Below are 27085 nucleotides of genomic sequence, written 5' to 3'. Positions count from 1 at the left end.
CAAAGTGACTCCGAGAGAGAGAGAGAGAGAGAGAGAGAGAGAGAGAGAGAGCGAGAGAGAGAGCGAGAGCGAGCAGATGCCCGGCTGCACCGAGACATCGGGCATCCGGGGGCAGGGCGGGGGCGGCGGGGAGGAGGAGACATCGGAGACTCTGAACCCCGGAAAAGTTCAAGGTTTGTGCAGGTTCCCCCGGGGAAGGCGGAGCAGCGTGGCCCTCTCCTGAGACAGCGAGACCAGGGAGGAGAGGGGGGCGACCCGGGGCTGCCGCGGGCTGGCCGAGCCCCTCTCCATCCTACGACGCTCACGGCCAGGAGGCTGGAGTCGGCGCACGGGGCAGGAAGGTCTGGGGTCAGGCGCAATACCCGGGTTTCCCGCTCAGTCGCTTCTCCAAAACCCATCTCCATGGGGCAGCCCGTTCCAGCCGCGCCACCCTCGCGCCAGCCGCGGTGCCGCTGCCCAGGCAGGCGGCGCTGAGCCTGCCTGTGTGGAGCCCGGGCCCTGATCGAGACTGGAGATAGCGCGCTGGAGCCAAGCAGGGAGCTCGGCGAGGGGACAAGCCGCGGGCTGCCCATCTCGGGCATTCGGTCCGGGCGTTGCCTCGGGTCGTGGCGACCCGCGTCGCCGGTCTCATCACTGCACGGAAACTTTTCCTTCTCCCCATGGATTAAAGTTGCCTGGATTTTCTCTTTCTCTGCGAAAGAAATCATTCATTTGCACCTAACCTGGGATTTTTATGCTGGAGGTGCTGCTGCAGGGCGTTCAGAGGAAGGAAGCCGCGATATCCATGTGGGGTTACTACCGAAACCGAAGAAACTGAGGTTTGCATCGGAAATCTGCACCCTCGAACGAGTTCGGATTCGAGCGGGACCGCGGGGCTGTGGAAACCGACACTTGGCCCTAGGCAACCCGCGAGACGCCAGTGGCCACCCGGCCCCAGGAGCGCAAGTGCGGCTCCCCCCTAGCCGCACAGATCCTGCAGGGGGCACCAGCCGGGAGGTGGAGGCTCCTCCCGCCTGGTGCTGCGACCCCACCAGTTCCGAGGGTGTAGCCGGCGGCGCCCGGGACACCCCCTCCCCTCAAAGTGTCCCCGAATTTCACTCCCTGGCCCCCAGAGCCTCAGCAGAGACAGCCGGGCGCCACGGCCACCAGAAGTTGGATGTGACCAAGCCCAGCCTGGGGCCAAGTCGTCGTCGACCGTTGCCCCCTCGGCCCCTTCCCGCTCCTTCCTCGGCCATGGCCCCAGGGATGCCGGGCCGCGGCGGCGCCGCCCTGCTCTGCCTCTCGGCGCTGCTCGCCCACGGTGAGTATCGCGGCGCGGACTCGGGAGTGAAGATGCGGCGGGAGCCGCTGGAGGGGGCAGAGAGGAGCCTGGAGAAGGAGAACCTCCACCCCCGGGCTCGCAGCCGCCGTTGCCAGCTTAGCATCTCGGGCGGCAGCTCGAGTTACCTTCAGCCCCCAAACCCTTTGGCGGGAGCGGAGGCTGCGAGGCCCGCCCTGTGGACCGAATCCGGCCCCGGAAAAGGACGAGAGGGGGTATCACTGCAACCTCCTCCTGGTTAGAGAGCAGAGTCCAAACCCGGGAGTCTGGGGGCGTGTCCGCCCACGGAAATCTAAAGGGACCCGAGGGATCCGCTGGATCGCGTCCGGGCCGCCCCTCCTGCCACTCCCAGCCCGGCAGCCGGCGGGGCTGAGGGCTGCTGGGACCGCGGTGATCGTGTCTACCCCCACCCCTGGCGCGCAGGCCGGTGCGGGGTCGCGCCGCCCGCTGCCTCGCTTCCTGCGGCGGTCCTGGAGAAGGGAAGTGGACAGGGGCCCGGGGATCGCCTGCCCGCCGTCCTGTGAGCTGCATCTAAATGGCCGGCTTAGCCGAGCCAGAGGGCGGGGGTCTGGGCGGCGGGCGGAGGGAACGGGCTCTACGCTCTTGCGTTCTGCAATCTGTTGCGTCTGCTCCCCAGGCTCGCCCCGGGCTCCGCGGTAAAGGGGGTGGGAGCCGGGGTTGGCGCTCTTTGGCAGTGGGACAGCAGGGGTATGGGTGGGGGACCTAGGGTCGCGGAACAGCCCCCCAGAGTGGGAACTCCGATCCGACGGGAGGAGGCTGCAGCGGGCCTTCCGCAAGCTGGAGGCTTTGCAGGAGGCGAGGGGCGCTGACCGACGGGGGAGAGAGAGAGCTGGGGGGGGAGGGGAGAATGGAGAAAGAGAGGCTCTCTGCCCCCTCCCAACGGGAAACGAGCGGAGCGGGCACATAGTTCCCCAGCCAGCAAGGGATGGGAGACTTGGCTGCCCCACGCCGAGGGGTGAGCCTGGACAGCCTGGAGAGGGGCTAGGATGGAGGGGGCAGTGGGCTCTCCGCGTTGGCGGAGGACCTTCCATGTACCCTGCTCAGCTTTTGCCCACGTCTGCCTGGTCCCTAGGAGCCTGCCCAGGCGGGCCGTGAGCGCGCCCAAGGTCTCTAACCAGCGGCTTCTCTCACCCAGACCAAGGCTCCTTCTCAAGGTTGAAAGAATAAGGAGAAGAATGGGCTCTGGGAAGCTAGGGTCCTGAGGCTAGGATGGGGTGGGGAACAGGCTGACCTCCCTCTACGAGTAGATTGGTTCTCCCCGGCTTCAGCGAGGGGGTGGCTTGGGGTTGGGGGGCTGTTTTGCGTTCATTTCACCAGGCACAGCCAACCTCAGTTCTTTATCAGAAGAATGGGCAGGGGGAATGCTGCTGGGACCCAGAAATCTCGGGCTCCGTGTGCAAGACTGAGGGTGGGGAGGAGGTGGGGAGAGGGGACTCTGGATGTCTGCACGCTGGAACTGCAGGGGCTAGGCTTGTGACCTGGACCCAGTGAGCAGGGAGTTTGGGGGCGCAGCAGGAGGAAACCCAGGTCAGGCCTGGGTCTAGGCGTGGTTCTGCCCCCATCCCCTGCGTCTTGCTCCCAGAGTTCCCTTCCAAAAGCCCAGCCATGGCCTCACCTCCAGGCAGCTCAGACACTCTTATTGGATTCCGACGGCCCACCTTTCTGACCCCTCAGCCTCCGATTAAGGATCCTTTCCCCTCCCTCACCTCCCAGAATCTTGTCGACGTCCTAAAACCCAGCCCCAGTAGGGCCTTGCTGTCCTTGCATTGCTTCTCTTGGAATAAATCTGCCTCCTCTTCTCCTTAGATATCGGTGTCTTCTCTGTACCCATTTAGTCCTGGAGTGGTGGAGGCAGGTGGTGGGCTTATTCTGCTCTGTCCCCCACACAGCCAGTGCTTAGCACAGTGCGCGGGACACCCAGGGCCCAGGATTGGCTGGCGATTAGAAGGAAGCTATTTGAGGAGGTGGAGCCTGGGTCCCCCACTGGGCAGGCATTTCCCCCCGCTGATTATCTGTCTCCCTTTCCAAGTTTCTTCCCTGAATCCCCAGCCCATGCCTCAGACTCCCCTTCCTTAGGGAAGGGTACCAGCAGATGCTCAAAGCTTGGGGACCCCCCCGCAGATGGATAAGGCCAAAGAAGTTCCTCCCACAAAAATACATCTCGCCTGGGTTTCCCCTTCAGGAATACCAACACCCACCCACCCAAACGATGCCTTTATCAGGAAAAGGGTACATGGATTTAGTCTCATTTCAAGCTAACTCTTGGTAGGGTTTTCTGGGCTCTTCAAAGATGCTGGAGCGGGGGTACAGTTGCACTTTTTCATGCCTGGCAGGCTACCGAGGCCACAGGGCTCTGACCACACAGCCAGACGGGGAGCCAAATAGCCTGGGTTTCTGACTCTGGCGCCATCGGGCAGGGTGACCTCGGGCTGCCTCCCTCATGTTCCCCATCTTCCCCAACAGTGTGGCCCCTGGCCCATCCCTCCCCTTCTCACTCTCTGCCAGGACAACTGGGCAGATACCATGTGTGAACGGAGCCCCACTACCTTTCAGGGCCCAGCTCAGCCTCTGGGGTGGCAGCCCCTACACTGCTGTCAGTCTCAAGGCTTCTGTCAGAAACCATCTGAGAAGGCCACTTTCCTGCATCTGGTCTCTGGGGAGGTGTTCTGCTCCATTTTTAGTTTGGATAGGAGTTTAGCAAGGCATGGTGGTTGTTTAACCTGTTAGAGGACTGATTGTGTCAGCTTCCTACTCAGTATCCTTCACTGGCTCCCCACTGCCTGTAGGATCAAGGATATACTCTTTGCCCCCTCAACATACAAGGCCCTCTGTGATCTTGTCTCAATCTACATCTTCACTTCTGCGGTACTGCCCCCTCTCTATCCTCCGTGCATCTTATGAGATATCACTCTTTTCAACTTCCTGCCTTTCTGCTTTTGCACCCACCAACCCCTTCATCTGGAATACCTTGCCTCCGGAAATCCTTACCTTGCCTTCAAAGCCCAACTGAAACATCACCTCCTCCAGGGAGTCTGCCTAGATTACCCTTTGGCTGCTCATCAGCAGCTCCTAACCCCCAACAGAAGTAATCGGTCTTTTTCCTGTGCCGCCTTGGCCCTTCATGCTGCCTTCCCAGCACTCCTCAGGGACGGCAGTGTGTGTGTGAAGGGTATGTGTGGGCATATTTATGGGCATATCTATACATGTACCCCTCCTGATCCCCACACACTTGCATTTAGGGCAAGAGCCATGTCTTCTTCGGTTTTGCCCCACTCTCCAGTGCTTGGCACATAGTAGGCACTCAAAAGAAATGAATGGGGTGTGAAGATAACTCTGTTGGGGGCCCTCGCAGTGTCAGTTGAAAAGGGAGCTCTGGGGTGTGAGGCAGAAGAGGGGAGTGGGAGGAGACAGACAGAGACACCAGGAAGAGAGCATGGGGATGGGGCAGAGTTGTGCCATACCCCTTGAGTGGCCCGTATAGGATATACGTGTCTAGGGTGACGTGTTGTAACACGGATGTGAATGTAGTGTCCCATGATGCTCCGAATACGTGATCTCAAATGCACGTGTCCTCACCGTTGTGGTCACCAGCCTGACTTCTCTTCCGGGTTGTGTCCGTGCTGTCCCCACCCCACCAATTACCCAAGTTCTGGGCTCCTTTGGAGATGGAGGGAGGACACAGCAGGAGGACAGGGTCAGTGCTGGCCTTGGGAGGCTCCCTCACTACTGGGAGTGAGGAATGCTGCTTCCCGCTCCCCCCCTCTACACACACCCATTTTCCTGGCCACATGGAGCCTTATGCCACAACACAGCCTTGTTAATGTTTAAGACCAGTAGGTGGGGATGTGTTATAAACTTGGTGGCAGAAAATGAGCTGTATTGGAATCCATTCTGAGGATAGTGCTTGGCTGAAGGAGGGAAGGCCACTTTGCAACACCAGGACGGGACCCGGGCATCTCCTGGCCCTCCCTCGGGGCTTGTCTGAAAGTGATAGACCCCAGGCCTGAGATCGGTAGTGAGTGCTTGTGATGCTGCAGAATCTGAGAACCAGAGAGGCACCAACTCCAACCTGGGGCAGAAGGGATAGGGGGCGGGGTGGTCTCTCTTTGTTGCCCTACCCACAGTGATGGCCATTCACAACACCGAAACTAAAAGAGATCACAGAACCTCCAAATCCAACCTTTGTGCGGATGTGGAAATGGACACTCGGAGAAGGAAAGGGACCGGCCAAGGTCATCCTGCTAGTTCATTCTGGAACCAGGACCAGCACCAGAGCCCAAAGGGGTTTGCTAGATTGGCAGTCTGCCCCAGGCCCCTCAGCAGAGATTCCACCACCTCTGTCATCCCCTCTGTCTGAGGCTTCAGCTTCATACAAAGATCTCTGGCCTCAAACTAGCCTCGGGTCCCAAGCAGTCAAGGTAATCAATCACCAGTAGTGTTAATAAACCTTGCCAAGCACTACAGAGGGCACATGGAGGGGCTCAAGACCTGATCTTCGACTCCTTTTCATGAGCTTGAAGTCCAGTTGGGGAGATGAGAAAAAGGCCCGCATTCTGAAATTCCAGGTGGTCTGGATCCCTGGGATCCATCATTTAGAGGTTCAAATCCTGACTTTGTCATCAGCTTGCTGCGTAGCCACAGGACGGTCACCTCCCTCTCCAAGTCTTGTTTTCCTCCTCTGCAGAGTGAGAGGAGGCGATGCCCGCCGAGCCCCCTTCCAGCTCACTTGTTCTGCCACAGAGAAGCCTCTTGTCGCCTCCCTTGTCTCTCCGCCCCACACCCATGCTCCTTCCACAGAGGCCAGCCACAGACGCTAGCAAATGGATATGATTCTTCCTCCCCGTTCCCTCCCCGGGGTCTTCCTTACTTCTTCCTTGACAGTGCTCAGCACAGAATTTTAATAAGAGATTAATGAACCAGTTGTGGGGTGGCTTTTTTGTTTTTTTGAAAATAAATTAATTTTTCTATTTTCCTGCTCTGTCTTTTTAAATGAAAAGTGGGCCTCCTTATCATCAATTCAGCTGGCGGTGCCATAATCCAGCAGTCCCCAAGGATGGGGCAGTGTATCCGGGAGCACCGACTCTCTGCCAACTACGGCATCAGTCTCTGGAGGACCAATGGGCTGCCGGGGAGGGGGCGGGGCACGCACTAAGACAGGTGAGGCCGGTGTGGTAACAGAGGGGACAAGCCACTCTTGGGAGATAGGCTGAGCGTCCAGAAGTCATTATCTCCTTTCCTCTGCCAAGTTTGCCCCTCTCTGCTCCTCCCCCACCGCCTCCCCCCCAGGTCCCCCCCTCCACTCCACTGCCCCAGGCCCTGCTGGCTGCCAGACAACCCAGCAGGATGAAGTGGAAAATGGAAGCAATTACCTGGATTATTCAATGCTTGTTGCACAAATGAATGAACGCAAGAATGAATAATTCAGTGCAGAAGAAAAAAAGGGTAGAAAAGGTAATTGAATAAAACCCTTTTTGGTCCAAATTATCTAGATAATTATCTGCCTTTGGAAAGTTCTGCTTTTTATCAGACTTGAATCCTTCCTGCTGCATTCTCACCCACACCTTTTTTGGCCTATGAGAATGGGCAACTGGTTACTCTCTTCTCTTGTGTGACTTCCTGTTCAACTCAAACTGAAGGGCAGTGGGCAGGTTGTGTGCTAGAGGAATTTCTCAGCTTCTGTTTCCTGAGCCCATCTCTCAGGATCCTTAGAGCTGGGAGAGTGATGTGCCCAGGATCACCTGGATAAATGGATGACACTCAAACTGGTCCGGGTTCTCAGAGGCATCCCCATCCAAGGATCCAGGTCTGGACAGCATCAGACCTTACAGGGCGAGCCCTTAACCCTGGGAGAGAACAGGCAACCAGGACACCCTCAAGCCCAAACCCCTCCCCAGGAACACAGCCCCAGAGGTGGTCAGCCCTTAAACAGAATCAGCCAGAGTCACGTTGAGTGATAATCTCTCTGCTTTTCTGTGGGACAGAAAGGGTGGAGGGGAAATGGTTCCTGCCCTTGGGGATCATTATGACAAGGGAGACATTCCCATCTTCAGAGAGGCCCTAATCTGATGAGGGAGGCGCAGCCCCAGCCCTCCGAGGTGGCCTTTGTCCTCTTGCACATTGAGGGTCCGATGGTGAGAGACAAGATGACTGCCTTTGCCCAGAGGTTGTAGGACCCCACCTTGCAGGCCTCACCCACCCTCCCCCAGCCCCCAAGACTGATGGGGAGCCTGGCTCAGGGCCAGGAGCAAGTCTATTTTTGGTGGCTTGGTACAGATGATGCAGCAGACTTGTCACAGCAGGAGAAAGGTGTCGGTGGGAGCTGGCAGTGCAGCGCACTCAAATGCACACCCACACGGTCATGGGCACTCACCCGTACACTTGAGGGTCCCAGCAGTTCTTTGGAGTTTAGATCCATGATCTCATTTGGTCACTGGGAGACCAGTGACCGCCAGGTAAAGGCAGCAACTAGGATCCCATTTTACAGAGGGTAAAGCTGAGGCTCAGTGGAGACCTGGCCACACCAGCTCTTGAGGTCAGGTTTTCTGACCACAAATACAGAGGTCTTCTTGCCGTACCCCTCTGTCTCATGCACACAGGGAATAAGCACAGATGGGGACTGACAGCCACACTCCCACATACCTAAGCAAGGCCCACCCATCTGGCCGCACTCACCTCTCCAGTCCTTTACATGGGTCACGTGCTTTTCCATGTCAGAGCCTCTGTACATACTGTTCCCTCTGACCAGAACACTCTTCTGCCCCATCTCCTACTCAGCCTTTAGGCCCAAGTGGATCCACACTTCCTCCTGGAAGCCTGCCTTGATTCTGAGTTAAACAAAGACCCACCAACCCCTGCCACTCATTTCCAATTTGCCCTTTGTAAACTGCACTGCCTGGCCCCTTCACTGGCATTAAACTTGAATGGACCTGGAAGTTTTGTGCCCTCTTCCCGGTGCTGTATCCCCCGGTGTCTATTGGGATCTCTGGAATAAAGTAGGCATTTGACAATTTGTCAGACGAGTCGCTGAATGTACACTTGTGCACATACATGTACACATAGACTGCTTCCCTGTCTCTCAGTAAGTATTCAGTTGTTGCCTACTGTGGGCCAGGCACTGTTCCAGGCACTTGGTCTTAATCCATGAATACAGCAAAAAGCCCTGCACTCATGGAGCCTTTATTCTTGCGGGGGTGCAGAGAGGAGGCCACAGTAAATAATAAATACATACAATAAGTAAATTATATGTCAGAAGGCAACAAGAGCTGAGGAAAATAAAAGGAATGTAGGGTATGGGAATTGGGAATTCCAGCGTGTGTGTGTGTGTGTGTGTGTGTTGGGAGGGGTTGTGCAGTATTAAAATGAATGTTCACTTGATTAAATGTCATTAAGCAGACTTGAAGGAGGCAAGGGAGCATACTAAGCGAATATCTGAATATCACATTGGGACCAGTCCTAGGGCAGGGGTGAGCTTGACCATTCAAGACAGCAAGGAGGCCAGAGGGGCTGGAGCACAGTGCAGGCTGGGAAGGGTGCAGAGAGATTAAGTAGGGAAGGGAGGCCCTAGAAGATTACCTGGTAAACTGAGTGAAATGGGCAGACATAGCAGGGTTTAGAGTGAGAGTGACCTGAGCTGCTGGCAGCTGCAGGCTTGCAGAGCTCCAGACCTGTGGGGATAGGGACCCCAGCCCCCGTGCCACAGAGGGGATCTCTGTCTGCTCTCTAGCTCCTTGCCCCGCACAATCTTGCCTGTGGCTGTCTTTCCTGCCACCGCGCGGCCACCCCATCGGAGGCAGGACCAGGGTGTGCAGGGGACAGACTGCTGCAGAGACCACCCAAGGATTTGCAAGCCTGGCTTCCAGACCCGACCAGCCAAATTAGCTATGTGGCCACCCAGGCCTCTTCCATGGACTCGAGCTTCCTGTACGTAAAATGGGGCTGCAGCAAAAACCAAGTCTGCCTGGATCTCTGAGAAGTCCCACAGCGACTCCAGATTACCTGTTGCTTTGACCTCTCTGCCTGTCCCTGTTTTATGTCTGCAAGTGCTCAGCCGGTGGCCCCTTCCTCCCACGATTGGCCCCCTGCCACCGCAAGACCACTGCAGCCCATGCCTCTTAGCCAACGAGATGACCTGCCCCGAGCTGACCCACTGCCCTGTCCTGAGTCTCCCCGGGTCACCCCAGTCTCCCCTGCCCTGTCCCTTCTGGGGAGAGACAGGCATGTGGGGCCTTTGTCCAATAGGAAGGATCTCTTGGATTGGAAATACAAAAAATTGCCATTTTCTCAGCTGCCAACACAGCAGAGAAATGATCTCAGTTTTCTGTGGCTGCTCCCGACAGGAGAAAAACTGCCAACCGCCAGCCCCCGTGCATGAGAGGTCTGAGATGCTGAGGAAAGGGGGCTGCAGCTGGGGGAGGTGGCAGGGTGAGAAGCCGGGGTGGGAGTGGGGCTGGCTTGGTGCAGAGGGCTGAGCTCCCCACTTGGCTGCAGCGCTCCTGCCTGGGAAGCCCTTCCCCACCCAGCACCCGCCGACCACCCACCTGGGTCTGAGCGGCTGTTGAACTATCTAGTTATCTTTTTTTTTTTTTAATTTATTTATTTTATTTATTTTTGGCTGTGTTGGGTCTTCATTGCTGTGAGCAGACTTTCTCCAGTTGTGGCGAGCAGGGGCTACTCCTTGCTGCGGTGCATGGGCTTCTCACTGCTGTGGCCTCTCCTGCTGCGGAGCACGGACTCCAGGCACGTGGGCTTCAGTAGTTGCGCCACGCGGGCTCAGTAGTTGTGGCACACAGGCTTAGTTGCTCCACGGCACGTGGGATTCCCCTGGACCAGCGCTCGAACCCATGTCCCCTGCATTGGCAGGCGGATTCTTAACCACTCTGCCACCAGGGAAGCCCTCTAGTTATCTTAATAGTCACTTCTACTAACTGAGCACCTAATATGCCCTGTGCTGGGCACCTTTGGAGCCAGCAGACTGTTCGGTCTCTCCTGACATTCATAGTTCTCCTCCACCCTCACCTTTTCCCTGCACTCGGCTCTAACACCAACCTGCCTGGCTTTGTCCATCCCCTTGTGATTTCTGGGCAAGTTACTTAACCACTGTGCATGTTTCCTCATCTGCAAATGATTATAAAAATACTCAACTTACAGGGCTGTTGTGATGAGTTGAGTCGTTATTCCAAGTCAGATATTGAGAATAGTGCCTGGCACAGAGTGTCTGAAAATGATAGTTCTCAGTATTACTGTTATTAATATTATCAGCACATGCCAGGCACTGTGTTAAGTGTGAAAATGAAGAAGATACAGGGCCTGTCCCACGAGGAGCTTCTAAGGCATTGTCCTGGGGAGATGAGCTGTTTCTCCACAGATTGTGATAAAATTATGCCATAGACATGTTGGAAGGGATACAGAGTTGTGAAGGGAGAAATCTCGTATCTGCTAGAGAAATCAGGGGAGACTTCATGGAAGAAGTACCACTGCAGAAGGCCTTAACCCAGGTTCAAGAATTCTGCCTCTTAAGACTAATCAGTCAGCATCCACTCTGTGTCCAAGACCCTGAGGAAGACAGAAACATAGGGCAAAAATTGTCCCTGGCCTACCAGCTCTGAGTCCAGCATGGGAAGAGCCACAGCTGCCTGTGAGGGAATAGCAGGCAAGGGGGCTAAATGCAGGGTTACCTGGATGATCTCTTAAGACCTCTCAGAACTTTGACCCTGTGCTCCCTGGAGCACTGCGGAGCTGTGGCGTATTGTGGAGCGAGGGAGTGGCTTGATCAAAGCAGGGATCTAGCAACAATGACTTGGCTGGGGGCAATTTGCAGATTGGAGCAATATTGAAGGAAGCTGTTCCAGCAGCTGATCTGGGAGTGAAGGCTCTTGGGATGGGGAATGACCATTAGAAATCGTCAGAGGTACCACCACATGGCAGACAACCAGGAAGACGAATCTGAACGCCAGCTCTGCCACTTAGCAGCAGCCTGACCTCTCATTTCTACTCCTTGGTTTATGCCTCTGTAAGATAGGATGGCAACTGGGGAGCCTGTAGCATATGGCTCAGTATTTGGAGCTTTTTTATTAATTTAGCAGCTAAAGCCCAGAGAGCAGAGGGACTTGCCTGTAGCTCACAGCCAGTTCTGACCCCCTTGGGTGGGGACAGGAATGTCTTTATTGTCTGGTCAGGAGTACTGGGGAAGGTGCCCCAGTGAGAACACTGAGACAGACAGGATCTCTCTCGCAATTTTTAATAGAGGTCCAAGGCCCAGCCTCCCTCCTCTTCCCTCACCCTGGCAGCCAGAAGCTCAGGGGTCCGATCCATCCAGGGTCACTGTCAGTGACTGAGGCTCCAGGAAAGCCTCAGAAGAAGCCAGTCACGTCAGACTGTGGTTTTCGAGTCGCCCAAAACCAAACATAGGTTGGAATCGTAGCCCTGCTGCTGTGTCGCTAGGTTACCCGGGAGCACTCGCCTGCCTCGTCTCCCTGAGCCTCAGCTTCCCCATCTGCAGAATGGGCATAATAGCATCACCTATCTCTGCTATGCTGCCACAAGGATAATAAACCAGTGTACATGGACGTGCCCAGAACAGAAGCTGTGTGCCTGCCCGAGGGGCTCAGGAAACAATCAGCAGGTTTGTTTCCTTCCTTTCTTGCCCGGTGCCAGGCCTCACTGCCAGGAAGCATGTTTAAGACAGTGCCAAAGAGTTCCTGGAGAGCTGTTTTCTGGTGGTTGGGTTTTTTGGTTTTGTTTTCTTTGGGGTCTTATTTTTTTTTTACCGTTGATGCCTCCTAGCAACATGCTGCTTGTTTTAAAAACAGCAGTGGCCAGCTGCTGGCCCCTCTCCCTCCCTCCCTGCCTCCCTCCTTCCCTTCCCAGGAAAACAGCTTCAAGCATCTCCCCCACTTTCCAGGGTCTCTCCACCCCAAGGTGGAGGAGGCCTTCCTGTGAATGCAGCTGGACCCAGAGCACACAATGCCAGGGTGGGTACCTGGCCCTTGAGTCCACGGCTTCCCAATATTTGCATCTCCTCTGTGGCAGCCCCCAAGGTGGGCATAAAGGCTACCTGTACACCATCAGGGCAGGCAGCCTGTGCCATTGCCAGAAATCAGGTCTAAGGATACAGGGAGATTCTGACGGAGCCCAGGCATCTCTGAAGCACTTCTGCTGCTGCAACCTGCAACCTGAAAGCTCGTGGACACCCTGGTCCCAGAGCTGATCCCTCTAGCTGCCCATCCTGTAGGGTTGTGGGGGCTGGGTAAGGAGAACAGGCAGAACTCAGTGTGTGGTCTCTGTAACCATTTATAATTCATCATGAGCCCTTAGGAGTCGCTCAGGTGTCCCATTCCACCCAGAGGGCCCTCATCTCCCCAGCCTCCCACCGGGTTCCTCTGTCCCGGGTGTTCTTTCAGCCAACTGCTTGCCTTCAGACAAATCTTTTCCTCCTGCTGCAGTTTAGTTTCCCTGCCCATGAGAGCAGGGTTGCCGTGCTCGATCAGTGCTGTCCAACAGAAACGTACCACGAGCCACATGTGTAATTCCAATTTTTCTAGTTACCACGTGAGGAAAGTAAAAAGAAACAGGTGAAATAAATTTTACTACTATATTTCAACCAATATATTCAAAAGATGAACATTTCAACATGTAATCAGTGTAAAAGCAGTTAATGAGATTTTTACATTCTTTTTTTCCCTTTTGTGTTACATCTTCGAAATACCCCATGCAATTTACACTGTCAGCAGCACATCACAACTCTGTCACAACTCCATCACAACTGGCCCCATTTCAACGGCTCAATAGCCACACGTGGCAAATGGCTGCCATCCTGGAAGGTGCAGGGCTAGGAGCTCCCCAAGGGCCCTACCACATTCTCCCCTTGGAGGTATTTTCGGGGCCCTGGAGTTAGTGCTCTGGGGACCGGTGAGCCTTGGGGACTCTCTGGGGTCCTTCTCGGAGATTCTCTGCCCAGCCTAGAGCTGGCTCAGCTCCTCCCCAGCCCTGGCATGGTTCATGCTGGCCTTGGGGACTCCCATTCATGCAGGCAGCAGCTCCCAGATGCCTCCCAGAGGCCACGCTCCTTCCCCTTCTTCCAGGAGATGCTACAGACCATAGGCCTGATCAAGTCACCTTGAACTCACTGAGAGTGAAAGCCAGAGTCCTTCAGGGGCTGACAGGCCACACGAGTGTCCTTTTTCCTGACAATACCTCTCTGACCATATCTTTCCTGTCACCCACTCAGCTCCGACCACACCGTCCCTTTTGCTGTCCTCACCCATGCCAGGTGCCGAGCCTCAGGTCCTTCCTACCCCTCTGCCTGGTCTTTTCCTCCAAATAAGCATGACTCATCGCCCCCCTGCCTCCTTCAGGTCCGCGCTCAAATGCATCTTACCCGGGTGGCCCTCCCAGCCACGCCCTACTTAAAACAGCCCTGCCTGCCCCTCACTCTGCCCCGACCCTGCTCCATTTTTCTCCCCCTGACATACTGTATAGTTATGTTTCTTCTTGTTCATAGACTGACACCTCCCCCCCCTTGGAATGGAAGCCCCACGAGCAGGGCCACATCTATTCTGTTCACAGCTGTATTCCCAACACCTGAACCGGTGCCTCGCCAGAGAAGATGCTCAGTACATATTGTGTGAAATGAATGAATAGAAACGTTGCTCCTTCCCCTCCCCTCACCCTTTCCACCTGGGGCACCACCCAGAAGAAACATCTGGGCACTCAATGAGTGACAGAGACCAGAGAGGGGGATGTTTATTCCTTCCCACCTGCCTGCCTTCAGTCACAATCAGCTGCCATAACCTTGCTTTGCAGTCTTGGAAAAATTACATCACTGCCCTGTGGCTCAGTTTCCACATCTATAAAATGGGATAATAAGAGTACCCTCCTCACAGGATTGTGGTAGTGAATAAATAATAAAGGCATGGAGTGTGCTTGGAGCAGAGCCTGGCTTGTAGTAAGTGCTCAGTAAAGAGTAGCTACAGGTTGATTCAGCTCGTGTTTTTGAACACCTGCTCCACACCAAGCACTGTGACAAACACTGATCATGCGGCAGGAAGACACGGTTACCAGCCAGTGTGGGTCAAGGATGCAAACGATTTCAGTGCAGGGGGCAGAGGGGAAGGCAAACAGAGACTGGCTCACCTGGATTTCGGAAAGCGGCAACCACTGCCAAAATCTCTGTGACCTGGTGTGTTGAGCTCCACATGGGGTGACCTTTGTCCATCCGCTACAGCAGTGGAAAGACTACAGCACTGCAGCCAGGGAACCTCTACTCTGTCACCGACCTGGAGGGAGTCACTTCTGTTCCCTAAGCCTCAGGCTTCTTATCTGTAAAGTGGGATAATAACAAACAGCACCTGCATCTCAGATCATGGGGATTCAATGAGCTGATGTGTAAAGTACTCAGCACTGCCCAGAGGCTGGATAGACAGGAGATGCTATCAGTACCCTCCCTGCTAAAGAACTGGCCAAAGGGAAGAGAGAAAGTGTGAACCTCCTTGAGTGGTGCCCTGTGTGCAGCTAGCCCTCCATCAGCGCCTGTTGGTTTGCACTCTGAAATTCTCCCTGGACTGTGGTGCAGAGGGGCCGCTCAGTGGGGGGAGATACTTAAAGTTAGGGGAGGTAGATGGGAACTTCAGGCCCCTCTCATCCTGGAACCATCCTTATCTGAAAGATGGGGAGATTAAAGTCCAGACAGGGGAACAATCTTAGCCCAGCACACAGCAGTCAGGTGTGGCAGAGCCGGACCTGAGACTCAGGTCCCTGCTCCCAGGCCAGTGGGCTTGCTGTTGTGTCTGCAGAGGTTTCTCGTGAGGGTGTTGGAGGTTGGGGGAAGCGTGGCCAACTATTGCTGGAGGAAGCTGGTTGGTCACAGATTGGGGCTCCCCCCAACACCTAGTTAGCCTCCCCAGGGGCGTATCCAGGGGAACAGCCCAGCAGGCATGATCTTTACATGGAGTAACCAGATTCCATCTCCAATAATCACATCACAAACAGCATGAAATGTGACATGTGGGGAAGACTTTGCTAAATGTATGACTGTTTTTCTCATTTTCCCTCCGTTCCCCTCCCTAGGACCCCCCCTCCTCTTCCACACCATGCACACATGTACACATACACCCCTGCATTCCCCATGCATCCCATTCAGGCCTCTGATACCAGCCCAATGAAGGCCACTTTTGTCCTTGTCCAGCCCTAGAAGTGTGACTTCTCTGTCTGGGTGGTAGGCAGGAGATGTGAGTATTTGAAAGTCAGGTTCTCAACCTTGAAGTGTCCTACTGTTCCCCACCATGACCGAGGCAACTGGAGCCATTGGCAGTTGAAAAATGGCTACACTTTATGACTTTATTACAGGTAATCCTCACTGCGAAGTTGATAATCATGATGCCCATCATGTGGATGAGGAAACTGAGGCTTAGAGAGAAGTGATTGGCTCAGGTAACAGGAGAAGAAGAGGCAGAGAGACTATGTCCTCCACTCCCCCGGGGCCCTAATCTCCTGATTCTGGAGCTCTGGGTCCCAAAGCCCCTCCTCCAGGCCCCAATATCATAGAAGAAGTGACACACTCAATCAGCTTGGTCCCGGTATGGTCAACTCACCCATGCAGGTGCCCTGATCACAGAAGGGGAAACCAAGGCAGGGCGGCTGGCTCACCCCCCCGTGCCCCTTCCCTCTTCCTCATGTGTCTCAGCCGTCTCTGCCCAAGATACACCGCCCCCCCACTCCAGCCATCCCTTTTCCTCGGTCCCTGGCTGCTGCCTGGGGGGCTCCCAGGCAGATATGTCAGACCAGAACCCTCCCCCAACCCACAACCTTCAGAATCCAGAACCTCCTTCTTTCTCCGTAGCCCTGCAAAGCCGATCTGCATAAAACCATCCCTGGGCCCTGCCTTTAAAACTCTTCATCTTTTCTCTTCCCTAAACGGCCCCTAAATGATTTCTGTAAATTGCTCTAAGTAGCTCAAAAAAAAGAAATAATAATAACTCAGCGACTGGCTGCCTGACCGGAATGTTGATGGCTCTCCTCCTGCCTGGCCGCAGCTCCCAGGTCCTTGCTGCTGGGCACCCAGACGCGTGCCCCTCTGCTCCACACCCAGGAAGGGGTGCATTGTCTCTGAGACCCAGCCTTGCCTCCTCCCTCAAGCAAGAGGCTGCCCAAGTCAAGTGCATCCCCCATGAGACAGGGAGCTCCCCCGGGGAAGCAACATCCTTCCCTTCCTTTCCCTAGCCCCAAGACTGCAGACTCTCCCAGGAGAAGCTGGGCCTCCCTCATCGCTCTGGGGCTCCTCCAGAGAAGACTGTGCCTCTCTCATCAGACTATGGGCTTCCCCAGGAGAGACTGTGCCTGCCCCATCAGTCAGGGGATTCTCTCTGGGCAGGGCTGCGGGGGACACTCAGCAGCCCCCTCTGATTCTAACTTTCCTTGTTCTGCAACCAGTTCCCTTACAGGCCTCATCTCATTCACCCCGGATTAGAAATCTTGGTCCTGATTCCTAAACTGAGATCTGTTTTATTGATTGATTGATTCATTCATTCATTCTACACAGCTTTCCTCAATACCTACTGTGTTCCAGATGCTGACCAGACATGTGTGTCCTTCTATAGATTTGGCCCCTTTGAGGCACTCACCCCGTGACCAGAGCCCCAGACATGGCCTGGTTCTCCATGGGATAGGGCATCCAGCCAAAGGGCGCTGTGGACATGAACCCAGCCTCAGCCCCTGGTCACCATCATGACCTCCTGGCCTCTTTTCAGTGTGGACCAGAGAGGGGTCCCTCTTGGGGAGCAGAGGCCAGAGGTGGGAGGGAGGTGCTTCCTATGAGACCCCAGCCTGGCTCACCCTTCCATCCAGCCCCCTCCTCACTTCCTGCCCATGGAGCTCCACCATCTCCTGGCCACTGGGGGCTGAGATCAGGGCCAGGAGACCTTGATCCAAGCAACTTAGTCCCCAAAATGGTGGTGTGGCCTTGAGCAAGTCCCTTACCCCTTCTGGGTCTCAGTTTCCCTTTCTGAGATGTGATAAGATTGGACTCAATCACTGATTTTCTGGGTTTTTTTTTTTTTGGCCAGAGAAATACATAATATATATGTAATATATAATATATTACAGCATACAAAATGTTATATAGAATCCAGATGATATATAATGCAGATCAAAGCAGAGCTGCTGCTGATTGAATGGAGAGCAGCGGTGTCTCACTGAGTTATCTGTCCCACCCTCTCACCCCATGGCAGCCCTGGAGACCCCCAGTGAGCCTAGCTGGCAAGCTCTGGGTTCACTTAGCCCATCCCTGAGGCCCTGCCACTCTGCCATTGGGGGAATCTGGGTGGTGCTGTTGATGGGGGGTGGTCCCTTCACTTCTGCCACCGATTCCCTGGGACCCCACTCTGTTTCCCAGTTGCGGGGGAATACCGTGAAAAGAACTGGCTCTTGCCAGCACCCCCTAGGACCTTTGAATGAGTCCAGCCCCCAAGTAGAAAGGCAGGCATGGGAGCTGCTGGCAGCAGGTGAGGCCCAGCCCAGTACAGGAGGCGGGATTGTTGCAGATCCACAAAGCCCTTTGTCATCCTCCCTGCACTCTCTTTGATGTGCAGAAGAAGGAAGGAGGGGAACAAACACAGACACCGCCCTCCACTTCATCCCGATTTAATTGGAACCCAGTTAAGTGAATAATTGTTACAAATGTGAAATCACCTTCCACCAACTTGGGGATGGGAGCCTGCACTCAGCGGTGAGACTATGAGACCCAGGGTGAGACCTGGCCCTGGCCCAGCAGTTTAGGGTTTCCTTGGGGTGGGGAAGTGGTGACCTGCAGAGCTCCTAACCCCACAGTGGGAAGAGCTGCAGGGCGGTCCAGTCCAGCCCCTTTTGCAGGAGCACAGCCTCGGGCCCCCAGCCTCCGATATTCATGTTCAGCCAAACTGTATTGACCCAAGATGTGGACTCGCCATCCCAGGTCCCACAGACCCTTGCAGATGGAAATGAGTGTCACCGTGGAGGCATGAGCGTGGGTCCCAAGGAGAAACAGAGACGAGGAGGGGAGTGGGGAGAGAGGGCAGGTATGAGTTTGGTCATCTGTGGGTGCAGGGGCAGGGAAGGAAAAACTTTGTGAGAAATAGAACAACCCAGGCAGTGGTTCTCAATCTTGGCTACACATTCAGGATCTTTTCTTGAATAAATGCTGATGCCTTGGGTCCCAGCCTCAGAGATTCTGGATTCACTAGCCTGGGGTGTGGTCTGGGCTCCCAGGTGATTCTAAAGGGAAACCATGATTGAAGCTCACTGCTAGAGCAAGACTCCCTAAAAATGGTAGAGGGTATGGGAATAGAGTAAGATTCACCTCTCAGGACACATCCAGAACTTCTGGATTAGTTTGGCTGGGGAAGGGCCTGGGAACCTGCATTCTATAAAGCTTCCTGGAATTAGGATGATCCTAGAGGGGTCGCCCCAAAGCTGGGAGTCCCGGTGGGGAGGGGAGGCTTGGAAGCCCTAGAGGAGAGGGGCCCTGGGAAGGAGGAGGAGTGTGGAAAAGGTTTTGATGATTGGACTTAGCCTATTTTTAAATGATTTGCACAGAGACGTCTTTTCACTTTCTCTCTCATTCCCTTGCTCACCCTCACTTAGTCCTCTGTCCCAGGACCCAGAACTCAAGGTAACACACTTAGAACCACTATTCAGTCTCATTATACACATAGTAGGTGCTCCATAAATATTTATGGAATTAATTATGGGTAACGTCTCTTTGGTGGGCTGGGCTGAAATGTAACTGCTATTGATATTATTGTCTCTATAGAGAAAGGTGTGGAAATGTGTTTCCCAGTTCTAACAGCCAATTTTCAATGAACTTTTGATAAGTGGCCCATTTATAAGCTGGAGCGAGAGAGAGAATGTTCTGCTCTCAATGAACCTAGCATGGACTCCACCCTTGGGGGTCTGTACTGTGTAATATCAGCACCCAGATCGAAGCCAGTGGAGCATTTATGGAGACAAAGAGAGGAACGTGGTCAGAGGGAGGGGGACCTGAGTGGTGGATGAGGAGAGAAGCAGGAGGGAAGAGCCCAGAGAAGGGCTGATGCATAAGGGCAGGCAGAGCCATGGGTGGGAGGGGCAGGGGCTAGAGTGTGGCCAGGGCCAGGACGGATCAGTGAAGTACACAGAGCGCGAGGGTACTTTTCGAATGGCCTCAGGTCTTGGTCAGGGATGCAAAGACAGGTCTGGCAGATCAAAGATTCCAAGCAGGAAAAATAGAGATGCAACTGGAGAGGGGGTGAGGTCACAGGAGGCCCTGAGGTCACAGAACCGCTGACCTGGAGCTCCTGGGCCCAGGCCCCGCTGCCAGTGGGTATTGTGGGATGGTCCCCACCAAGGAGCAGGCAGACACCAGGAGGGGATTCGTGGCAGGGGAAAGAGTGTCCTTCCTGCCTTCTCACGGCACAGGATTTTTTGGCAGTAACAGCCAACAGTAATCTTGGTTAACGGTGTCACCAGAGACCAAGGAGGGCTCTGGCTCTAAACCTTCTAAGGGTTTGTAGGAGACCCCGATTTGATCACCACCCTAGCATCATCCCAGTCATCAGGGTGGAAAGCAGAAAGAGAGGAGAGAAGCCGGTCCAGAACCTGGGGGCACCTTCCCTTCCGTGGGCCTCTGTAAAGTGCAGGAATTGGGCAGCATTTCCGAGAAGGCTTGCTGGTCATTTGGCCCCAGTGGATCCCTCCCTCTCCAAGGGGTGGCCATTGAGCTCAGAATGAGGGGCTTGGGAAGAACCCCCAGCTCCCAGGGCTGCCCCCCTCCCAGATCAGGCTGTCTCTCCTGAAGCCAGGCTCAGCTCTGCAGGGTGCTCTGACCTCTGGCCTAAGGCTGTCTTTGTCCCCAAAGTCCCAGCCTTACTTCCTGCTGATGGAGGACTCCAGAGAGGCGGCATTCACAGGGGAGATGACCCTAACGGCCTTGGGGGAGGGGGGCAGTCCCTGATCACACAGGGGTGACAGTGATTAAATGTACCAGCAGCTGGGCCATTGGGGCCCTCCCTGCTGCTAATTTGGGTCAATTAAGCCAATTTGTCTTTGTTGACTTGAAGTCCCTTCTCTGTAATGGCTCTGGCCCCTCTGGGGCCTCGGAGGAAGGAAGGAAGGAAGGAAGGAAGGAGGGGGCAGTGCCCTGGCTACACGGCTGCCTTTCTCCCACCCTGTCCCAAAGCCCTGGGTTCAGGGACATTCCTGAACCTGTGGCACCTGCCGTGGCACTGCCCGAGGGCCTCCACAGCTGTCCTCCCTGCAGCTGCCCCATAAGGCAGATCTGGCAGGGTTAAACCTCCTTCCACAGATGAGCAATTGAGGGTCCTCCAGAGAGGAGGAAGCACCAGGTTAGCAGAAGGGAAGTGATCTGAGCCCAGCACTGGGTGCCTTGGGCCAGTGCCCCTCTTGCTGCATCCTTTGGACTCTACAATCTCCTCCAGGCGCTCAGTCTGTGCTCTGGCCCCAGGGGAACCCTGCTGCCACGGCCCCCAAGGGGTTCCAAGGAACACAGTTTGGAAAGCACTCCCTTACCCCATCAGGCTCCACTTTCCACAAGAAAAGGGAGACAGGACCAAATTGGTGTCTCCGGAAAAAAGCCAGCTGCCTCTGCTGGGCCTCCCAGCCAAGGAGAGGTCAGTCTTCTAGCAGGGGTAGGAGTGCTGCCTGGAAGCTGGGCCCTGTGAGTCAAGGGCCTGTCTGTCTCTGGAGCAGAGGTAGTGAGGCTATGCCCCGGCCTGGCCTCACCCATAAAAGGGGCGGCAGCAGCAGCGTTTTAGGTGAGAACTGAATCAGAGGCCCCATCCCCAGACTGACACGCAGCTCTGTTCACCCTGAGTTGTGTGAGTTGGGACAGGCCCCTTCACTCCTGTGGGCCTCAATTTCCCATCTCTAGTATTGCAGGGCCTGAAGAAGTTAGGCTAGGACCCTACACCTCGCCTCTGACAGCCCTCCTGGAGGCGATGGGGGAGGAGGGGGAAGGGGCTGGGAGACGGAGTACTCTCTCTATCTCCGTTCCCAACGGGTGACACTTGTCACATTGGGACACTGGCAGGGAAGAGGAAGATCCAGAGCTCCCTAGTGTCCCCTGAAGCTCAGGTTTCATCCCCATGGAGCCAATCTGGGCCTAACACTCAGGGCAGAGGGAGGGCACGGCCCGGGCAGTGGTTTCTGGAGAGGTCCGTGGGGGAAGAGAGTCTGGGAGCCGTGCATGAGCAGGGCCAGCACCCACCATGCAATTAGCTGAGCTTCCCTTTCAGACCCTACCAGTTGGCTGCCTTATCCTGTCTTGTGACTGGAATCATGTACGCCAAGGGCAGAAGATGGGGAAGCAGGTCCAAGTGGGAGGGAATAAGTGAACTATCTGCAGAGAAATGAGAGCCAGCTCTCAGGAGATCTTTCCGGATGTGCTGGTGCAAAACAGCGAAGCAGCTGCAGGGGGCTGGATGGTGGTGCTGTCTCTGCACACCCTCAGCATCTGAGTCAGCTGCCTGTGGATCCGTACCCCTCAGAGACTACCTGTGACCTCTCTGTGCCCCGCCTGGCACATGCAAAGCCTTTGAAGGACCGAGTAAAGGAATGAATGCATCTCGAGGAAGATAAAGTCCTGAGTCTAATGAGAATGAGTTATTATTAATAGCCCTGCTCACTTGTATCACCAAGCACTTCTGTGCCAGGCACCACGCATAGGACTTGCATTCATCCTCATGGCAACCCCGTGGAATGTCTACTACTGTTGTGGGCCCTTTAGAGGAGAGGTGGCAGAGGTTCAGTGAGGGTGAGCAACTTGCTCAAGGTCACACAGCTGGAAAGAAGCAGGCCTGGGATTCAAAGCCAGGTTTATGTGAGTCTGGAAGCTAAGCCGCAGACTTCTAATGCCCACAGCCCAGCTACCCAGAATCCCAGGGCAAGCCTGGAGGGCCAGCAGATGCCGAGGCAGCACTGAGAGGGACGTGCTTATCCCCCGCTGCCTAAAGAGCTGCTTGTATTTCCTTATGTAATCAGCCATGAAGTCTTAAGTGAGCCGACTCTGGTCCCTCATCCCTGACTCTCACACGGGCAATTGCGGCCCTCAGAACGTGAACCGTATGATGAGTGAGGCTCAGCAGAGCTCCAGAATCACGTGGCTCTTCAAAGCTCAGCCCAGCAAAGGTGTCTCCTTTTGGAATAAGGCCAGGTGTACTCAGCACCCTGACCTCGGTGGTGGGGTCAGCAGCGCCGATGGAAGCCCTTCCCTCGTTTTCCAGAGCAGGCCCCATTGAGCCAGCCTCCCCGAAAGACACTCCCAACCTCAAAGCAGCCAGACTCCATCCTGCTGTCCCCCTTGGGCTGCAGGGAACTGCCCTGTCCCTCCAATAAGCTATGGCCTTATCTCCAAGCAGAAGAGGGCTGAGACAACCCCTCAAAGCACAGGATTCCATGCATCCAGGAAAGATTTATTAGTCAGCTACTACCATGATAATGCCGCATAACATACTGCCGCAAAATTCAGTGGTGTAAAACACGGCACATTTATTTCTTGTAAGTCTGCAGGTGTCTGTGGTTTGGCTGTTCAGGACTGGGCTTGGCTGGCAAGACTCCAAGCTGCTGGTTGATTCCTTCTGTCCATGTTTCTTGCATCTTCTTTGGACCGGGCACTACTTGAGGCTTATTCTTCTCCTGGCGAAAAGACTCAATTCTGCAAGTACATTTCAAGCATCTATGTGTGTTTCATTTGCTAAAATTTCATTGGCTCAAGAAAGTCCCCATGACCAAGCCCCGAATCAGGAAGTAGGGAAGTAGACCTCACCCACCACAGGCCAGGGCAGGGGTGTGGCTGCATCATACTACTGCAGGGCCCAGAAGAATGGAGATGCTAATTCTGTCTACCACGCAGGAAGAGAGTGGTCCACAGTAAGAAGTGGAAAGGGCCAGAGCGGTCACAGGCATAGAAGCTGAGGCCCAGGGAAGAGACAGGACATGCCCAAGTCACACAGCAGAGGCCGGGCAGAGCTGGATACTCAGGGCTCTAGATTGGTTCTGCCTCTCGGCCCTGCTTCCCCATCCTCAGGAACTTCTATGAGGCCCGGTCCCTGGGAGGGGGTGCCCGGGGAGCCATGGGACCCAGCCTCATACCCTTAGTTTGTGCTTGTGTCCCCTGGCAAGAGGGGGGGACTGGGCCACCCCAATCCCATGACCTCTCCAAATAAGCAGAGATGTGGCTATTTTTCTCTAGCTGTAGTCCCATCTGCCATCCCTGGCTTCACCTGCCCTCCCCAAAGGACAGCACAGGGGCCCTCTTCTCCCCAGCTCAGCATCTCCCACTCACCCCTCCCTCTCTCCTCCTTTTCTTGCCTCCTTCTTTCTTCCCATGCCTTCCACACAGCAGACGGCAATTCCTAAGGACGGCAGCCTCACAGAATCTCACAGTTGAAAGGTCATCCAGGCCAACCCTCTGCTTGTACAGAAGCCCCTGCGCAGCATCCTCGATGGAGATCATCAGTCTCAGGTGGCTGGGATCCTCTCAGGGACGGGGATACCTCACAAGGCAGCCCCTTCTATTGCTGGGCAGCTCTGATCCCAAGAAATTACCAACTCATTCTTAGTTCCAAGTCTATCTCCACCATAATTCTGTTCACTGATCTTAATTCAATCAATATTTAGGGAAACCTTACTGTGTGGCAGCTGGGGACTAGAGATACAGAGATGAGAGTCACTGACCACATGCTTAAGGGGCCGCAGACCACAAGGGGAGGCAGACAAGGGTGCAAGGTGACAGGTAGGGGATCCATGGTTGTCCTGGGAAGAACACCTAACCTTTCAGAGGCAATAGACAGCTCTTCCCCAGGATGCCTTGGTGCTAGTCAGACGTGGGTTTGAATTCTAGATTTGTCATCTGTTATCTGTGACCTTGGACATGGCTAGGCTGTAGCATCCTTCTGCATAAAATTGGGATAATGGATACATGCTCTCATGGAAGAATGGAAAGTAGAGGACAGAAAGTACTTGGCACATGGAAGAGCTCCATGAATGGTATTGTCACTGTTATTGTTGTTAATTGCACACCCCAAGATGGAATGAGCATTTGGCATGTCTGCACTCGTGAAGTTAAAACTTTGACCTTCAAAGTGGAACTTTACACTGCCCCCAAGTTGGAGTGAGCAAAGAACTGTTGGGAAGGCGACTCATGTTTTCTGTCTTCTCGTTGCTTCCTCCCAGAAATGAGGACCAGCAGCGAGACCCCAGCTATGGGTGATCAGACCACAGAAGAGTTAATGCAGATCTTTTTAGCAGAGATGGGGAAGGAGGTGGCCTCAGCATTGAAGAGGATATCCTCTGTTTTTGTGCAGCCTCTTCCAGAATCTGAGGGCGGTAGCGACCTCAAAAATGTCTCGTTGTATACCCCCCCATCTGATGCTGGGAATCAAGAGGGTAAAGACGATAAAGATGTGACACAGAAGCCACAGTTCCTATCTGGCACTCACAGCAGACATCATTCATCGATTATGGATCTCTTCTTCCCCTGAGTGAGGATTCAGAATCATTCTCAGCTCAGATTTTTTTATAACAGCCCAGATAGACTTCCTGGAAGAGGTGGGATTTCAGGACCTTTTTAAATGGTGTGTGAATCACAGTGAGAAGTGGGGAAAGCGTGATCTAGGTGTGGAGTTTGGGGGATGTCTGGGGAGAATCCTGTGTTCAGTTTTGCACATGGGCTGGAGGAGAAGCCTTACGGCTGCTCTGCTGTCTCAGCACCCTCACAACAGGTGCTGGGCAAGGCCAGAGGAAGGGGTGGATTAAAGCGGAGTGGGATGGGGATGGGAGAAGGAGGAAGAGGAAGGCGACTGGGAGCAGAAAGAGCTGTCAGGTGGGGAGCGGGGCTTAGCTGGGGGAGGTGCCTGGCAGGGGTTTCTGCCCCTTCACCGTAGGATGCCAGGAGCTGAGCCCGGGGCAGAGAGCCCAGGCCGACCTGCCAGGTTGTTGAGGTAACTTAAGCTCAGGGAAATTAATTACAGCACTTGCTTCTCACGCTATGTATCAGCCCCTCAGAGCGGCAGCTTCATCCATCTCCCCTGCTTTTGCCCCACTGTCTTGAGTGTATGTAGTGTGTGTGTATGGGTGGGAGCGGGCAGGGAGACAAGGCCAGGTACCACCTCCTGGCATCACTCCCCTGCTCAAGAACCCTAGTGGCTCCCCATCGCCCATGGCATGATGGGCAGACTTTTAAAGGCATAGGAGCTATTATTCGTGTAAAAGCCTAGGTGACTACAAAAGCTGATCAGAATGGCTGTGAACCCTCCTCCTGTTGGGCCTGAGACACTTCCATGGAGCCCCAGGGCTCCACAGAAAACAGTTTGAAAACCCCTGGGATAAAATCCACAGATGCCTTCGCCTGGCATTCTAAGCCCTTTGCCCCCTGGTGCCCATCCAGTCTCAGCTCTCCCTGTGACATGCCACTCAGTCCAAAGCTGCCTTTAACCCCTGGCCCCTTTGCCACCCTGTTCTCTCTACCTGAAAGGTCCCCGACCCCCACCTAGGCCCCATCACACCCAGGCAGCCGTTGAATTTCCACCCATTCTTCAACACCCTATACTCAAATCACTCCACCTTCTTCAAGCATTTCTTGTGTAGGTATCTGGCTTTTCTTCAAACACCCAGGGAGCTCTGCTCTTCTCCAAAGCCTTACAGCACTTCCTACCTTTTATTTATGTGGTTATTTATGTACTTGTCTGGTTTCCCTGTTAGCCAGCAAATTTCTTAAGGGCAGAAACCATCTTCTCTATCTCTGTCTCCCTGGCAGTTCCCAGCAGGGTCTTGAGCAGAGAAAGGGCTGAATAAATATTTATTTGTTGAATATCTTTATTGAGTATTAGTTACAAGCCCTACTATTGTACTAGGCAGTCAGGCTGCATAGTGAAAGGCCCGCTCCCTGCCCTCAGCCAAGGCTTCTGTCTAAGAGAAAGCAAACTCTGTAAACCAATGGTGGCAGCACAGAGAAAAAAAGTACAGAATGATGCATGTGAGCAGCTCAGAAGTCAGGTCCTAACCCAGCATTGGGGGAGGGTCAAGGAAGTCTTCATGGAGGAGGTGACACCTGGGAGAAGTCAAAGGACAAGTGACACCTACCAGGTGGAGTGTGAGGGGAACAGCACAGCAGGCAGAGGGAACAGCATGTGTGAAGGCACGGAAGGCAGGGAGAGCGTGGCTGGAGTTGCCCAGACCCAGGTGTGTGGTCTGGGGAGTGGGAAGAGGTAGAACAGGTAACACAGAGTACTGTGGGAAGAAGGAAACATTCATGGGAATGCTGGACTGGGAAGCAGGAAGGGAAGCATCCCACAGGCAAGAGGAATGGGCTGCAATGGGGCAGTAGGGAGATGTGAGACCTGGGCAGGGCTTTTCTCCTCTCTGAATCTCAGTCTTCTCATCTGTAAAGTGGGTGGTTTGAACCAGAGTCTCGAAGACCTCTGTCCAGCAGTGAGTTAGAAATACCAACGGAGCAGCAGCTAGACAATCAATGTGATGCCAAGAGAAACCAGGTACAACAGGGCCTAGGCTTTGAGAGGTGGGCAGGGCAGGACAGGGCTGATCAAGGAGGGCTCCATGGGGGACATGGGGGCACCTGTGAGCCAGGGTCTGTGTGAAGCACTCTGCATGGATCCCCACGTTTACTCTTCACGACACCTGTGTTCATTAGCCCCATTTTGTGGATGAGGAAGTCAAGGCTCAAAGATTAAGCAACTTGAATCCAGGGCTGTGATTTTGATC

At 54.6% G+C, this 27085-nt stretch overlaps 1 protein-coding gene across 1 annotated transcript in view; it reads left to right on the top strand.

Moving 5' to 3' along the window:
* Positions 1–475: 475 nt before the first annotated feature.
* TMEM132E (transmembrane protein 132E) overlaps positions 476–27085 on the top strand; it is a 53449-nt gene continuing 26839 nt past the window's right edge. The window contains exon 1 of the mRNA XM_049701793.1: positions 476–1300. Coding sequence (XP_049557750.1) covers positions 1234–1300 — 67 coding nt within the window. The 5' untranslated portion in view covers positions 476–1233. The remainder of the gene's footprint in view (positions 1301–27085) is intronic.

This window comes from Orcinus orca, chromosome 19, assembly GCF_937001465.1.
Source record: "Orcinus orca chromosome 19, mOrcOrc1.1, whole genome shotgun sequence".
NCBI lineage: Eukaryota > Metazoa > Chordata > Mammalia > Artiodactyla > Delphinidae > Orcinus > Orcinus orca.
The sequence above is the reverse complement of the archived record's forward strand: the minus strand, read 5'-3'. Positions and strand labels throughout refer to the sequence as shown.